At 47.3% G+C, this 15514-nt stretch overlaps 2 protein-coding genes across 6 annotated transcripts in view; both read right to left on the bottom strand.

Moving 5' to 3' along the window:
- Positions 1-9139: 9139 nt before the first annotated feature.
- Kcnj11 (potassium inwardly rectifying channel subfamily J member 11) lies at positions 9140-10968 on the bottom strand. Its single transcript, XM_027942417.2, has one exon. The coding sequence runs from the start codon at positions 10310-10312 to the stop codon at positions 9140-9142; it is 1173 nt and encodes a 390-aa protein (XP_027798218.1). The 5' UTR covers positions 10313-10968.
- A 2515-nt stretch (positions 10969-13483) lies between these two features.
- Abcc8 (ATP binding cassette subfamily C member 8) overlaps positions 13484-15514 on the bottom strand; it is a 73888-nt gene continuing 71857 nt past the window's right edge. For all 5 annotated transcript variants that reach the window (XM_027942307.2, XM_027942309.3, XM_027942312.2 and 2 more), the window contains exons 37-39: positions 14709-14842; positions 14157-14219; positions 13484-13621 (exon numbers count right to left, since the gene is read on the bottom strand). In XM_027942307.2, coding sequence (XP_027798108.2) covers positions 13484-13621; positions 14157-14219; positions 14709-14842 — 335 coding nt within the window. The remainder of the gene's footprint in view (positions 13622-14156; positions 14220-14708; positions 14843-15514) is intronic.

Genomic DNA, 15514 nt, shown 5'->3' with positions numbered 1-15514 from the left:
CTACACAGTTTTCTTTAGATTAGTGTTAACATAGTATATATTTCTTAACCTTTTTACGTTTAATATACGTGAGCTTTCATATTTAAAGTGGGTTTCTTATAGAAAACATATACTGTATTTTATAGAATAATTGTTGTTACCACATTTATGTATATTCATTAGAATTCTGTGCATCCTAATCTTGCAGCAAAGACAGTGTAGTAATAAACAATTATTAAGTAATACTAGCACAATTGAAAAAAAAGTTAACATAATAGTTGCACCCCACTTTTTTACAAAAATATGTGACAAAAAATCTGTGATGATTATGTGGTGAAATACTATATTTGATCTTGGTTTTTAAAAATCCATTTCTATAGTCTCTGTTTTTTTACTGATTTAAAAAAAATAAATGACAGTGGAATGCATTACAATTCTTATTACACACACATATACATAGTCTCTGTTTTTTAATTGGAAGATTTAGACCATTCACATTTAAAACTATTGTGCATATTGTTGGATTAATGTGCACCATTTGTTTTCTATTTTTTTAAAATAAATATTTATTTTCAGTTATATATGGGCATAATATCTTTATTTTATTTTTATGTGGTGCTGAGCTCAAACCCAGTGTCTCACACATGGTAAGCGAGTACTCTACCTCTGAGTCACAACCTCAGCCCCCTGTTTTCTGTTTGATGTACACATTCTTTTTTTCTGTCTTTCCCTCTTTTTATGCCATCTCTGTTTTGATGGAACATTTTTATGATTTTTTTCTTCTATCTTTGTATATCAATTATATTTTTAAAATGTGCCATAGTTGCCTTAGAATTTATAATGTATATTTACAACTCACCTACTTTCAATTAATATTGTATTGCTTCATTACAGAGCATTTCTAATTCCTCCCTCCCATCCTTTCTAATATTGCTGTGATTTATTTCAATTATCCATATGCTGTGATCACCTGATACATTATTGCTGTTATTATTTTGAATAATTATTAAGGACAAAAATTTTAAAATTTTATTTTACTTTCATTTATTTCTTCTCTGAAACTCTTTCTTCCTTTATGTAGATTTTAGTTCCTAATATCATTTTTCTTCTCTCTGAAGAATATTTAATCTTTCTTTCAGAGCAGGTCTATTAGTGACAAAGTTCATTTAGTTTTTGTTTGAGAGTCTTTAACTTCACTATCATTAATTTTGGGAAAATTTCAGCCATTATTTCTTTGAAGTCTTTCTCTTGATCCTTTTTCTCTTGTTCTTTCCATGCAGTTCTATACCTTTGTACTTAATCCCATATGTTTTGGATATTGTGACTTTTTAATTCATTTTTTTCTCTTTGCATATCAGTTTGAGAAGTTCCTACTGACATCTTCAATCTCACCAATTCTTTCCTGGTTAGGGTCAAGACTATTGACAAAACCCATCAAAGGCCTTCTGAATTTCATTTACAATATTTTGATTTCTAGCATTTCCTTTTGATTCTTTCTGAGAATTTCTGTCTCTTTTCTTCCATTACCCATCCATTCATATACATTATTTACTGTTTTCCATTAATTACCTTGACATTTTAATTAGTTATTTTTCTTTTTCCTTTCTACTACAAAAAAATAGATACTATTATTTAAAATTTCCTATAAATTCCAGAATCTGTGTAACACCTGAGTCTGGTTGCTAAGTTTGCTTTATCTTTGTGTACTTTTCAACATGCCTTGTAATCTACTGTTGAAAGTTAGGTATTATGTATCAGGTAAAACAAACTGGGGCAAATAAGCCTTTCTTTTTTTCTTTTTGAAATATTGGGGATTGAATGCAAGGGCGCTTTACCACTGAGCTATATCCCTAACCCTTTTAACTTATTATTTCAAGACAGTTCTCATTAAGTTGTGAGGCTGGCTTTGAACTTGTGATCCTTCTATCTCAGTCTCCTGAGTCATTTGGATTACAGATATGCACCCTTGCACCCGGTGCAAATAGGCTTATAGTGTGGGGTTTTATGTTAATTTGGTTAGAAGTTGATCTGTGTTTAATATTTGCTGTAGTTGTTGGTGCTAGAGGTTCAGTGTATGCTAGTTTCTTTTTTAAAATCCCCCTTTCTGGTTGTCTTGTGTTTCCCTATGTACTCCTTCTAAATAGACTATGTGTCTTGCAGGTCTCAGTTGTAATTCCCCACTTTCATACTAGAGTCCTGTTGAGGTGGTGGTAAAGTGTTGGGGAGACAGAGTCATAATCTTATGATTAAATTTCATTCTTTTAATGTCCTGAGCCTCTGGGCTATGACCTTCAGAAATATCTCCCCCTCCCCATCACCACTTTGTAGTTGATCAGGACTAGAAGGACTGGCATTGACTACTTGCTCTTCCCCCTACAACCATGCCCAACAATGAGCTGGAGTCTCACCACACCAAACTGGGAACTCCCTGAGGGTAGATAAGGACTCCTTATTATCAGCCCAATGACTGACCCAAGGCAAGCCTTTAGCAAAGGTAAGTAAACTGAATTGGACACTGCATAGGTTTCATATTCTGGGTGTGTTTGTGCCAATATTTTTGTAAAGCAGGGTTTCTTAAACTGTTTGTTATCAGACACCTTTCAGATACATTGTAATAGAGACTACTAATTCTAAGCATATTTAGCTCCACATGACAACTTGCCCAAATTCTACTCCAGGTAGATATAGCCATGTGAACTTAGAGTCTAGTAGTTCTGGATATAATCAAAAGTACCAAGTGCTCCTTCTGGGAAGTACCCTTGAATAAAAGGGTGCCTTAAAGAAAAAAACTCTTATCTCCCTCTTTTCTTCATCATTCCTGTACAATGGTGGAATACCAAATGATGATGGCTGAAGATGAAAAAATCCATTTCCAAATATAAGGTGGAGGCTACATGCTAAGGATGGCAGAGTGACAAGATAAAAGGATGGTCACAGTATTGCCATACCGGCCCTGGGCTAGTCCATTTGTGTGAGAGAAAAATAAACTACATTTTTCAAAGCTGTTTACATCCAGTTTCCCATCTGAGGCTCCTGAGGATAGGGGTTATCAGGAACCAGGGACCATCCCTGCCAGGACCTGCCCTTCTAGTCAGGCTCCATGTCCACCATGAACTCTTGACTAAAAGGTTATATCAGTAGTCCTGTCTTACAGGCTGTGCCCCAAGATGAGGAAGCCATTGTAGGATGGTCTTGAAGATGCCCAGGGTTTTCTGCAAGCACATCAAATCCTTAGGATAACACAGTTTACTGCAGAACCCCTCTTGCTGGTAGGGTGGGGTTTTTTGAGCTTATATACTGGTTGCCTTGGTCATGGCTCTGGTCTTCGATAGGATGACCCTATGGATCAAATGCATCTTCCTGAGCTGAGAGGTGTAAGGAAGGTAAGGGCTACCTAGGGACTCTGAGGGATGTGATCTGGATGTGCCAGATGGCTCCTAGAGGGAGAAAGGAACTGTTTCTGAAAGTAAGGGCCAGAGGTATGTGTGAATGGAGTGTGCAGGATGTATGCGGGGGGATGGAGAGTGTGAAATTGAAACATGCTCTGTGTGGTTGGCATGAGGGGTTTGTCTGGGTGATAAGAATATAGATGATAGAAGATGGTGAGGTATGGAAACTTTGAAGATGAGTGTGGTATGCGTATGAGGTGTGCAGTGTGCAATAGTGCAATTTTTCTGACATGTGCTAAATACTCTCATGTGTGAAAATATACACGATAGGAATAGAGGTGCTGAGATTTGTGGCAGAAGGTGGGTGGTTAGATCTCTGACAGGAAAAATGACATTAATCACATAGATTCTAGTAGCAGTTTTGTGGTCCCTTTGGTCCTTGTCAGTAGGTTTCATTCTTTCCCCTGTTTTGGACTGATTGTATCACTTGCATTTTATTGTTGTAAAAGGTAAGGGGTTCCTCAATAAAATGTAGCCCTGAGTCTTGAACTTGGCTCCTAGAGTTCTTTTTTTTTTTTTAAGAGAGAGAATTTTTTTTTAAGAGAGAGAGAGAGAGAGAGAGAGAGAGAGAGTTTTTTAATATTTATTTTTTTTAGTTTTCGGCAGACACAACATCTTTGTTTGTATGTGACGTTGAGGATTGAACCTGGGCCGCACGCAAGCCAGGCGAGTGTGCTACCGCTTGAGCCACATCCCCAGCCCCCAATTTTTTTAATATTTATTTTTTAGTTTTCGGTGGACACAACATTTTTATTTTTTTAATTTTTTTTTTATGTGGTGCTGAGGATTGAACCCAGCGCCCCGCACATGCCAGGCGAGTGCTCTACCGCTTGAGCCACATCCCCAGCCCTAGAGTTCTTGATCACAGGAAAGATTGTGGGCTGTTCTTAGGATTGAAGCTGGGGTATTTTGTGTGTGTCTCTGTGTGTTTTCCGATGTGTTGGGGAAGAACTTTCCCATCTGATTTCCATGTGTTGCTTTGTGAAGCTGGGGAGACACATTGTGGAGCCTCCCTGTGTCTCTCCATATAATATGAGGCTCACAGTGAATTGAACCTGATGAGGTCTTTGAACAGTGTGGTCTGCATTATTCTCATACCTACAGAAACTGCTGGCTGAGACAGGGAAATTCCTTCCCCTACTTGCTCATATTTTATTAGTACCTCAATGGATTGACTTACCACTAGATCTTACTGGTTTGACTGAGAATTCCTGACCTTCACTAGAAGTTTCTAAACTCAATCCCTAACTATGGCCCAAATAGCAAATAAAATAGCACAAGCGTTAGAGGCCCAAGGGACCAATGTAAATGTGTTGGTTAAAATGGTTCTAGAAAAACACATTGCCATCAAGTATTTATGGGCCTGCCAAGGCAAGATCTGCAAGAGTAAATACTTCTCACTGTAAATGTGTTAGGGAGAGCTATCAGTCAATGAAAAAAACCGCTTATCCAAGACTGATTCAAGAGATTTATTCTCCTAGTTGGATCTAAGCTAATGAAAAAACTGGATCTAAAGTGGTTTTCAAATGTTTCTTGCAATATTTGTGATTACTGTCATATTTCTTGCCTTTCTCTGATATCCAGATGCTATCATGACAGACATATGGCAATGACGCCACTGAAAGTGGAAGAGAAGGCTATGATCAGCCTGGGTCCAGGGGTAGCTTGCACAGACAGCTCCATCCTACACTGTGAAGAGCAGGCTATGCTCTGATCTCAGTTACTTCATGAGATACAGAATAGTGGTTTGCAGGCTGTGCCTGACCCTGAGTTAATCCATTTTGGAAAGCAGTAGTTTTCCATAAGCTACTCCATTTTGAGACAACTGCCAAGGTAAAATGATTCTGTACTTTCTTTGTACAAGGAAACAACTACTATCTGTCCTATGCTTTTGGTAGATATACAAAGATCAGGGGAGTAGATATAGAGTGACAGGGAAGAAGGAAGAGAAAGAAGAAGGTAAATGAGAATAATTTAGCAAAATCATGTTATATTTGTATATAAAGATACCAAAGGGAATTTTACTTTTATGCATATATAGAAGAAAGGTAGTTTAATAAAGGAGAGAAGGGAGAATAAGAGGAGAGAAGCGGGGGAATTGGGCTTTAAATCAAATTCCTTGCATGTATGAGTTTGTAAAAATTAACCCAATTACTATATAATTATGATGCTCTAATAAAAATATTTTAAAAAATCCTTTTCTGACCACCTACATTGACTATCTTTGCCTTCTTATCTCTCTTTGCTTGTGCTCTTGGCTCAGCATTCTGGAATCCTGCAGCCATGTTAACTATTTCTTAGTTTTTCTGTGATCACTCTATACATCATTGTGTGAAGTATATGATTTGAATGTTAGAGATATTAGAAATTAAGATTGGAATGGAATAAAAGAACTTATGTTTGCCCAGCTTATGACTATCAGGTTGTTTTCATAACAAGAAGTGGGTAGCCTGACTTCACTAACCTGTGGAGCTCAGGACTAAGGCCTGGGACATGTCACACCATTGATGTGAGTTGGTGACAGAGGTTTAGAAGATCTGCCCCCTTGGGCTGCATCATCACTGACTGGGGACAGAGTAGTCTGGAAGGCAAGGAGCCCAGGGCTTATGCAAGCAAGAGGAGGAGGGAGGGTTCACCATACATGTAGCTTAGAGAAAGTATCTGTGAGGCCCCTCTGATTCTGGGTGTTTGGGGCATAATCTGTACTGTCATTTAACATAGCTGAGCCTGTTGTCAGTCTCAAATCTGGGACTCAGACAGGCCCTGGGAACTCCCGAGTTATACTATATATTTTGATCATGTGGGGGCAAGGATGGCTTAGACAAGCTATCGAGGAACTTTCCGGCTTCTCTCTAATCTAAGCCTTAAGGCTGGGGATCTCCCTTAGAGTGGTCAGAAATGGAAGGACCAGCAGCTCCAATTTTCCGGGATCATGTAAGTCTTCCTTGTGGCCAGAAGGTGGCGCTGAGACCCCAGTTCTGCAGATGTCAGGCTGTCACCAGCCACTTAAGGTCTGTAAGGGGTTGGAGGAAAGTTATTCTGGATGGGACTCCAAAGATGCTGTGACCAAGGGGCTCCTTGTTAGTGACTCTGGCCTCTCCCATGGCCTTAGGGTTTGACCAAATTAAGTTCCAAAAGCCAGACCCTCAAAACTCCGGGCAGACTCTGACTAGCTTTTCAATCTCTTCTTTGAACCAGAAATGGGTCAGCTTTGCAAGGAAGGGAATCAGTGCCAGGGACTATGTGGGTGAGGAAGAAGAAAGTTTATAGCTCACACAAGCAGCAGCAACTTCCTGGACCCCTTGGCTTTCTCTTGGCAGCCTGTGACAGACCCTTACTGATCCAACCACAGCCCAGTCTGCAGGCTTCTTTTTAGTAATGACTCTGGCTTGTGGTTCTGTACATCATCCATTCATCTGTCCACCATGCATCCATCGATTCCTTCACTCAGTACCTACTCAGTGTCAGACCCAATGTTGAATCAGACACAATTCCTAATCCCAAGAAGCCATGAACTTTGGGGTCATAAACACAGGCAGAGGAGACTGCTCAGGGAAAGGACAGTTTTTCTCCAGAGAAACCAGGAAAGGCTTTGAGGAGACATCACTGGGTCGGAACTTCTATGGATTTTAGCAGAGATGAGGCCTGGGCAGGTCAGGCAAAGGGGAAATCATAACAAAAGGCTTGAAAGTCAGAACCTCAGTTATGTGCAAGGAGGGGACACACAGATAGTTAGGGAACTGGCTGAATCAGGGTGCAAATTATTCTGGCAAGAGAACAGTGGAATGTAGGGTAGAAAGGAGTCAAGTCCTGAAATGGCTGGCTAAGAAGTCTAGCCTGGATCCAGAAAGTAATGGGAAACTACTGAAGAGACTTCATGTGGGAGGAAATGATCATAACCCTTCTAAGACCACTTATATGGCTACAGGTTGCCACAACCCCTCTAATCCTTAGCTGGAAGGGACACGTGTAGAAAGTAAGACCAAGCAAAGAAATGCATCACTGCAGGAAACCATAAACACACTTTCTCTCTTAATGCTTGCTTGGTCAGTTTTCTCATAATTAACTATTGAACACTTATTACAGACCAGGCACTTTGACATTTACATATGCTTTTCACTTACACCTACAGTTCTATGAAGTAGATACAGTCAGCATAGATAAGGCAACAGAGACAGAGAGTTACTTGGCCTAAGTCATATAGCTACAGCCAGGATTTGGACCCAGGCATATGTCTGGAAAATTCACCTCCCAACCACAACCCTTATGCCTGTAATGACCCCGTTCCTCTCCCTAGGTACCTTGCCTTCCAATAGATCCCTGGGAGGGAGGCAGGGCCCAGGGCTATAAGGCCTTCTGGATGCAAAAAAAAAAAAAAAAAAGAGGTAGCTAGACTGCTGGCAGTACTAGGTCACCTGAGGAGGGGGAAGTGCCCCTGAGCTGGGGGAGGAGGAGCCAGCCTCAGCTCCCTTTCCTGGACTCCCTGCTAGGGCTCACAGTACTTCTTGAATGTGGGGTGACAGCTGCCAGCCCCACCCTCCCTTTCCACCAGCATACTTGCTGCCTCCCCAGCAAGAACAGCTCAGAGTTTAGGTCACGAAGGGGAGGCTTTATTGACAATGCAGAAGGCAGAATTCTGGGCAAGGACACACAGCACTGCTCCGTGAGTACAGGCTCTAAGAGTCCTGGCTTGGGTCAAACCCATTAGGACCAAGAGCCTCTTCACCTCAGGGAGCTCATACCCCCTATCATTTGGAACTTTCAACACTTTTTCCAGCAACTCAAAGGCACCCCCACCCCCAGTTGTCCTCTGGACAAAGTGAGTCACAGCTGCCATTGGGGAGCCAGGAGCAGAGTTCAGTCTGAGGCCCGTTGTATGTGGTAGCCACAGGACCTCTTTCCTCAGCTCTCTGTGCTTGGCATGTCACTGGCTGCCTAGCCCATTCTAGCCTCCCAGGTTGGAGACAGAATGGGAACAGCAGCCCCAGCCCAAGGAATCCTCTCTGCAGAGAGGGTGAAATGGGTGAAGGGCAGGGTGCTGGGCCCATCTCCTGCTCCCTAAGCAGGGCTCAGCAAAGCCTTCTTCTGTTACCCTATCCCTGCTGGGTCCCCCTCCTGGGCTGAAGCCTGACAGTGGAGAGAAGCTCTGCTCATCTCGGCCTACCCCCACCTGTGTAGGTTCCACAGCTCCAGCCGTGGAGCTGCAATGTGCTCTCACTACCTGCCCTCCTTTGCAGGTGGAACCCACCCCTTAGCCCATCACTTTTTCAGGGACAAAGTAGAGCTGAGGCCTGGTCACAGGGATTTTTTGGGGACCACAGAAACCAGAAGGCAGGCTGCCAATCTGGGGATTGATTTCCCCAGCCACCTGCCTGCTGGTATTAGGTTGATCATGGGGGCCAGGACTGGCTGGAGACCCAGCTTTAGGGCCTAGTACACCCACAGTCTTCCCTTGGGCAGAGAGAGAGGGATAAGCCAGTCCTGAGCTGGGCCGGAGGAACAGGGACAAAAATAACCCAGTACGGGCTCCTGCTGAGGCCAGAAATAGCAGTGACAAGTGCCTTGCAACACCCTGGGCACAAAGCAGGGAAGGCTGAGCTGAGGAGGGTCCAGGCCTTCACTTTGCCAAGGGGCCCACACCACATCCACTGTACCTACCATACCAAACTGCCTGTGTGCACATGCACATGTGGGGACCCAGGGACCATGACTTAAGTCAGGGCATCTGGAGAGATGCTAAACCTTGGTTTGGCCTTGGCCATGGCCACACTGCGTTTGCGCAGGGGCCCACGGGTAGAGGCGAGGGTCAGGGCATCCAGCAGGCTGCGGTCCTCATCAAGCTGGCGGGCTGTGCAGAGTGGCGTCGGCACTTTAATGGTGTTGCCAAACTTGGAGTAATCCACGGAGTAGCGGCCGTCCTCCTCAGCCACAATAGGGACAAAGCGCTGGCCCCACAGGATCTCATCAGCTAGGTAGGAGGTGCGGGCTTGGGTGGTGATGCCCGTGGTTTCTACCACACCTTCAAGGATGACAATGATCTCCAGGTCCTGGTGGTGGTGCAGGTCACTGGGTGCCAGATCGTAGAGTGGACTATTGGAATCAATGACATGGTAGATTATGAGCGGCGCCACCAGGAAGATGCTGTTGCCACCCACGCCATTCTCCATGGGAATGTCCACCTGGTGAAGAGGCACCACTTCGCCCTCAGGGCTGGTGGTCTTACGCACCACCTGCATGTGGATGGTGGCACTGATGATCATGCTTTTGCGGAGGTCACCCACGCGGAGCATGAAACAAAGGCGGCCATGGCGAACAGCAATAACAGCGTGCTTGCTGAAGATAAGAGTCTCTGCTCGCCGGTGCGCCTGCGCAGTCTTCATGAAGATGCAGCCCAGCATGATGGCGTTGATCATGAGCCCCACGATGTTCTGCACAATGAGGATCAGGATGGCCAGTGGACATTCCTCTGTCACCATGCGCCCACCAAAACCAATGGTTACCTGGACCTCGATGGAGAAAAGGAACGCGGATGAAAAGGAGTGGATACTGGTGACACAGGGCACTATTGTGCCCTCACCAGAAGCCAGGTCACCGTGGGCAAACGCAATGAGCCACCAGACCATAGCGAAGAGCAGCCAGCTGCACAGGAAGGACATGGTGAAGATGAGCAGTGTGTGTGGCCACTTGAGGTCCACGAGCGTGGTGAATACGTCCTGCAGGAAGCGGCCCTGCTCCCGGATGTTCTTGTGGGCCACATTACAGTTGCCTTTCTTGGACACAAAGCGGGCCTTCCGCTCTCGAGCTCGGTACCTAGGTTCTGCAGGGTCCTCTGCTAGCCGTGTCAGCACATACTCCTCAGGGATGATGCCCTTGCGGGACAGCATGGTTCCGGTGACCCCAGGGAGGGGTTTCCCCCATGGGGGGCACAGCCCTGACCTGGCCTAGGGTCTCCCAGGCACCCTCTCACCTTGGGCTACCCTCAGCCTGTGCTATCTTCACACCTGAGATGGCCTGTCCTTCCAGATCCGTCTTCACCTCCACCTGGATCCTGACTCACTTCTTTACACCAGCCTCACCCTTCAGCCCACTGCCCATTGCCTAGTGAGCCCTCCAGCCAGGCGGCCCTGGATCCCCACACAGCTCTCCTCCACACCTGGGCCTCCTCCTAACATCCCTCTGGTCCCCCAGCCTTCCTTTCTCAACCCACCTCAGAACTTAACACCTCCCGATCTTACCAACTAGCGAGACCTCGCACAACCCCCCACTGTTCTGCCGCCCTACCCATTTCTGTCCCAGATCCCCTCCAAGCTCCAGCTTCACGTCCCGACTGCCTCTTCTAGGTATGCGCCCTCTTTCCTACCCCATTCCTCCCCTATCGCCCCCGCCGCTCCCGGGATCTCTCTCCAGCTCTTGTCCTCTCTGTCTCCTTGGGATCCTGCGCCCTCCGGAGTCACCACCCGACCCGGCTCAACTCCGGATCCCCTCGTCTCCCCCGCTACCTGGCTGGGCTAGCTCAGAGTCGAGGCCTCCCGGCTGCTCGCCGGCCGGCCGCACGCACGCCCGCCCCGCGATCCCCGCCCGCCGCGCGGTCCCTGCCCCGCCCGCTTGTCGCCGCGGCACCTGCTCCTGCTCCTCAAGCCACAGCCATCGCCTCCCCGCCCCCTCCCGCTGACTGAGTGCTGGCGGCCGGCGGGTTTCGGTCAGTCTGTCGGTCTGTGGGTCCGCGAATACAGACCAGTGCAAGGTGCGGATACAAGATTAAGGGCGGGGGTCGCCCGAGGAGCAGAATTGGGGACTGGCCGCTAGGGGGAGCCCGACCTATTTCTGAGCGGGAGAGGGGACGGGCATAGGCGCAAGCTCCGCCCCTAGCCACCCCCTACCCTGCCCCTCCTTCTTCCATCTCAGTCTGTGCTTGGGGCTTTGTCGGTCCAATTCGACTGACAGATCATATGAGGTTCCAATTTCACTATGAAATTGGAGGGCGCGAAGGGAGTCATCATCTGTCCTAATCTGGGATAGCAGCCGCTGTCGCCCTGATTCCCCTCCCTCCTTTTACCCATCTGCAGTTGGGTCATCTCTGCCTCTAGAGAGGCTCTGGGTTTCCAGGGAAAGGAGGCACTGAGAAGTGGAGCCACTATCCCAGAGCCAGAGGCCCCTAGGACCACCTTTTCTTAGTCTTAGATCCCTTGAGAATCCGAAGACTCCAAATCTTTCCCATTACAAAAACAAACAAACAAACAAAACAAAACAAAACAAAAAAAAAACTTCAATAGGATTGGGAGCACAGTCCAACACCTACCATAACAATGCTCATTTTGTAGCCCCAGAAGCCTGGGAAGTTCCATCTTCTCTATCCCAAGAGGCCCCAGCCAACCCTGCATTTTAGAGGATGTGAACTACTGGCACTTGCTTTACACTCCCCATGTCTGTAGCCTGATTTATTTCAATATAAGTAATAGGAGGTATCTGGACCTGAGTTGTTTTAGAGCTAGCTTAGACACTGGGGTCCCAGGCTTTTGTCTGGACATGTTTCTATTGTAGATATTAGCCTAAGGTTGCCTTGTTGGTTGTTGGAACAGTAATGGCTTCATTTGCTCCCTGGGGCTCATATCCTTAGAGAAGAATCCCTTGGACCATGCATGGTCATCTGTTATCTGGCGCTAAGGCAGGGGCTTTGACCCTCTTGCAGTTAAACCCAAGGACCCTAGGTTTTTACTTCAGGGCCTGGCAAGCCAGTACTGTAGGTGATATATAAATTATTATAAAATGATATGTAAATTAGCACCTGTCATTTGTTGACTGAGGGCAGGTGTGCACTCCTATTTCCTGATGAAGATGACGTTAGGACAAGCTGTTGTTTTGGTCTCTCCAGGGTCTGGGGCCTGGCAACTCTCAGCCACCACCTGGCTAATTGTGATACTTGCACTGTTCTTACTTTCTGAAGGACCACCATTCCCCACTTCTGAATGTCCTTGCTTTGGGGAACAGAGATGGGGATGTGGGATCTAGGCCTAGCCAGTAGGTATGTTCTGGCCCTCCAACCACAGTGGTGAAGATGAGAATGTGACCAAATTTATCCATTGAGATTTGCTCCCAAAATTTTTGCTAGAGCTACTGGGAAAGAACATCTTTTTTTCCTTTTGGTTGCTAGCAGCCATCTGTCATCAGAAAGGAAGAGGTAAATGGAACCCAGAAATGGAGGCACATCCCTGACATTAAATACTTGGAGTAACCGTGTTTGAAATAGTATACCTCCTGGTCTTCACAGTCACATACCACAATAAATATGTTTTTGTTTAAGCCATTTTGAGTTGGGTTTCCATTATTGGCAAAGGAAATAGTATTAATCCAGGGTACCAGGTTCCACAATTTTAATCCAAGAATAAATACCCTAAGGAAGAGACCTGTCACCTTATCCGACGGGGTTTCCACAAAAATGCTATCTCCCTTGCTATGGACTGAATTTTCTTCTCCAGACCTAGCCCCCAATGTGACTGTATTTGGAGCTAGGGCCTGCGGGGAGGTAATTAAGATTTGATGAAGACACAGGGATTGGACCCTAACTCAATATGACTGCTGTCCTTGGAGAGAGAGGGGGTGGGGAGGAGAATTCACAGGGCTGTGTGTATACAGAGGAAAGGTCATGCGAGGACAGTGAGAAGATGGCTGTCTGCAAGCCAAGGAGAAACGAAAGCTGCAGATACCTTGATCTTGGGCTTCAGCTTCCAGAACTGTGAGAAATAAATTCCTGTTGTTGAAGCTACCTACTCTGCGATATTTTGTCATGGCAGCCTGAGCTGACTAACACATCCCTCATTTCACAGATCAGGAAATATGCTTTGGCCCATGTTTACATAGCAACATCAGAATCTGCCCAGTGTCAAGGACAGGCTGATTCCCTGCACCCACAGACCACTGCAGTCTCTGCCCACCAGAGTTGGGGCTCCCAGTAGGAAATAATCAATCTCTTTATTTACAAGTGATTTACAGTTAGAAAACCCAGGCAAGGGTGGGGGCAGGGTGAGAGTATAGGATGGCACTTGGGGTCTGACAGGTCACTTGTCTGCACGGACAAAGGAAGCGAAGACACTGTCCTTCTGGCTGAGCAGCTTTTCTGGCTTGTCAAACTCCAGGATGGCACCACGCTTCAGGACAATCACCAGGTCTGCACTCAGGATGGTGTGCACTCGATGCTGGGCAGGCGGGAGGGGGCTGGTCAGGGTGTGGGTGGAAGGGTCAGGGCAGCTAAGGGCTCCCTCCTGCAGCTTGGAGAAGGAGGCATGTGGCCACGATGTTGTATCTCTGTGGTGACTGCCCCTGTCTAGGGGGACTGTGATCTGAGCCCTTCAATACCACCCTTCTCCCCTCCAGCAGGTCTCAGCTCTCCCACATCCAGGTTTCAGTATTCAGGGGCCCCTCACACCAACACCTCTCTTCCCTGACTTCCTATGGAGAAGCAACCCCAACCTAGCTCACAGGACCTTGGGAGGGGGGTGGACCTTGGAACCTGGAGAGAAAGAGGGGATGTCTGAGGGAAGAGCAGGTGCAAATCCCCCTCACCCCAAATCCTGCAACCCAGGATCCCTGCCAGCCCTCCAGACTCCTTGCCCTGAACTGCTCCAGGGTCCTTTCTTGGGGACCAGCCAAGCCCAGGGGCTGATCACTAATGACAGCCCCAGTAGCCAGCCCTCCTGCTGGGTGGCCCCTGCCTGTCAATGGGCCCCTTACCGCGATGGTGACCACAGTGCGGTCTGCAAAGGCTGTCATCACTACCTTCTGGAGGATGTTTTCCTGTCAGATGGAAGAAGCAGCTTGAGGGCTCACCTGCCCAGTTGAAGGGGTCTGGACTGGCTTTGGGGATGTGGGGCCCAGGTTTGTGGCCCAGCTCCCATCTGACTCCAATCCTAGCCACCCTCCCCCACCCTCTCTCTGGTCCTGGTTCTCTCAGGACTCATTGGGTGTCCAGCACTCAGGGGCTGACTTGGCTTCCTGGAGCTCAGTTCTGTGAGCACATCATGTGCTGCAAGTGTGATGCTGTTTTGTGGGTGAGGGGTGAGAAGTCTTTGTGGATCTGTGTGTGTGTGTGTGTGTGTGTGTGTGTGAACCTTCTTTAAGACTAGATGGAGTCAGAGTCCCCCCGCCCTTGGCCTCTTTGGCCACACATAGCCCTTGATGTTAAAGGCAACTTGAAAGTCAGGACTGCTTTGCGCAAACTTTTCCCTAACACCTCACTAAAACCCTCTCCAAGGTCTCTACCCCATGGACATGCCCAGAACCAACCGTGGCCATGTCGATGGAGGCTGTGGCCTCATCCATGATGAAAATGCTGGTCTTCCTCACGAAGGCCCGAGCCAGGCAGAACAGCTGCCGCTGGCCCTGGCTGAAATTTTCCCCGCCTTCTGTGATGATGGCATCTGAAAGCAGCCCCAGGCACAGAGAGCAGGGCTCACGGTGTGAGCAGAGCAGACGGCATGGGTTGGGGGGGCATTTGCCCCTAGGCGGTAGTGTGTCAGGAGCACACCTGATACAACCCAGATGCCATCTGCAGGGACTGAGGTGAGAAAGGCATCTGTGGTGGTGTGCTCTGCTGTGGCCTGGCAATCCTGGGAGGGGCCATGTATGCTGAGTGTGTGCATGGAGAGTGGCCACACAAGTTGGGGCCTCAGGGAGGGCAATCCACAGAAGCCAAAGCTTGGCCAGGCCCCACAGATCCAGGAGGTGCAGTACACCCCAAGGCCCTGCCCTCCCCTGGAGGGGTCAGAGTCTTTCTAATAAACTCTTTAAGCGAACAGTGTCCAAGATTTTCCACTCTGTTCTCTCTTCCCTAGGGCAGGGGATAGGGCAGGACAGGACTAAAGATACTACCACAGCATGGGTGACAAACTCTGTCATACAGGGACCTCTATTCTCTCCCTGAGCCCTGCAAGAGAGGTGAGAGCCTGAACGGACTTGCGGTGTGACCTGGAGCAAGTCACTACCTCTCTGGGCCCCTGAATGGTGGAAGGTAGAACAAAATGGTCTCTGGTCCTATCAGATCCCAGACTTCAAACTCAGGCCACCAAAGACGTGGCTATGAGTCTTCCCTC

Source organism: Marmota flaviventris, chromosome 9, assembly GCF_047511675.1.
Source record: "Marmota flaviventris isolate mMarFla1 chromosome 9, mMarFla1.hap1, whole genome shotgun sequence".
Classification (NCBI taxonomy): domain Eukaryota; kingdom Metazoa; phylum Chordata; class Mammalia; order Rodentia; family Sciuridae; genus Marmota; species Marmota flaviventris.
The sequence above is the reverse complement of the archived record's forward strand: the minus strand, read 5'-3'. Positions and strand labels throughout refer to the sequence as shown.

What these genes read in the sequence shown, in the direction of transcription:
- Kcnj11 (XM_027942417.2), bottom strand. Translation starts at nt 10,312, where the DNA reads ATGCTGTCCCGCAAGGGCATCATCCCTGAGGAGTATGTGCTGACACGG.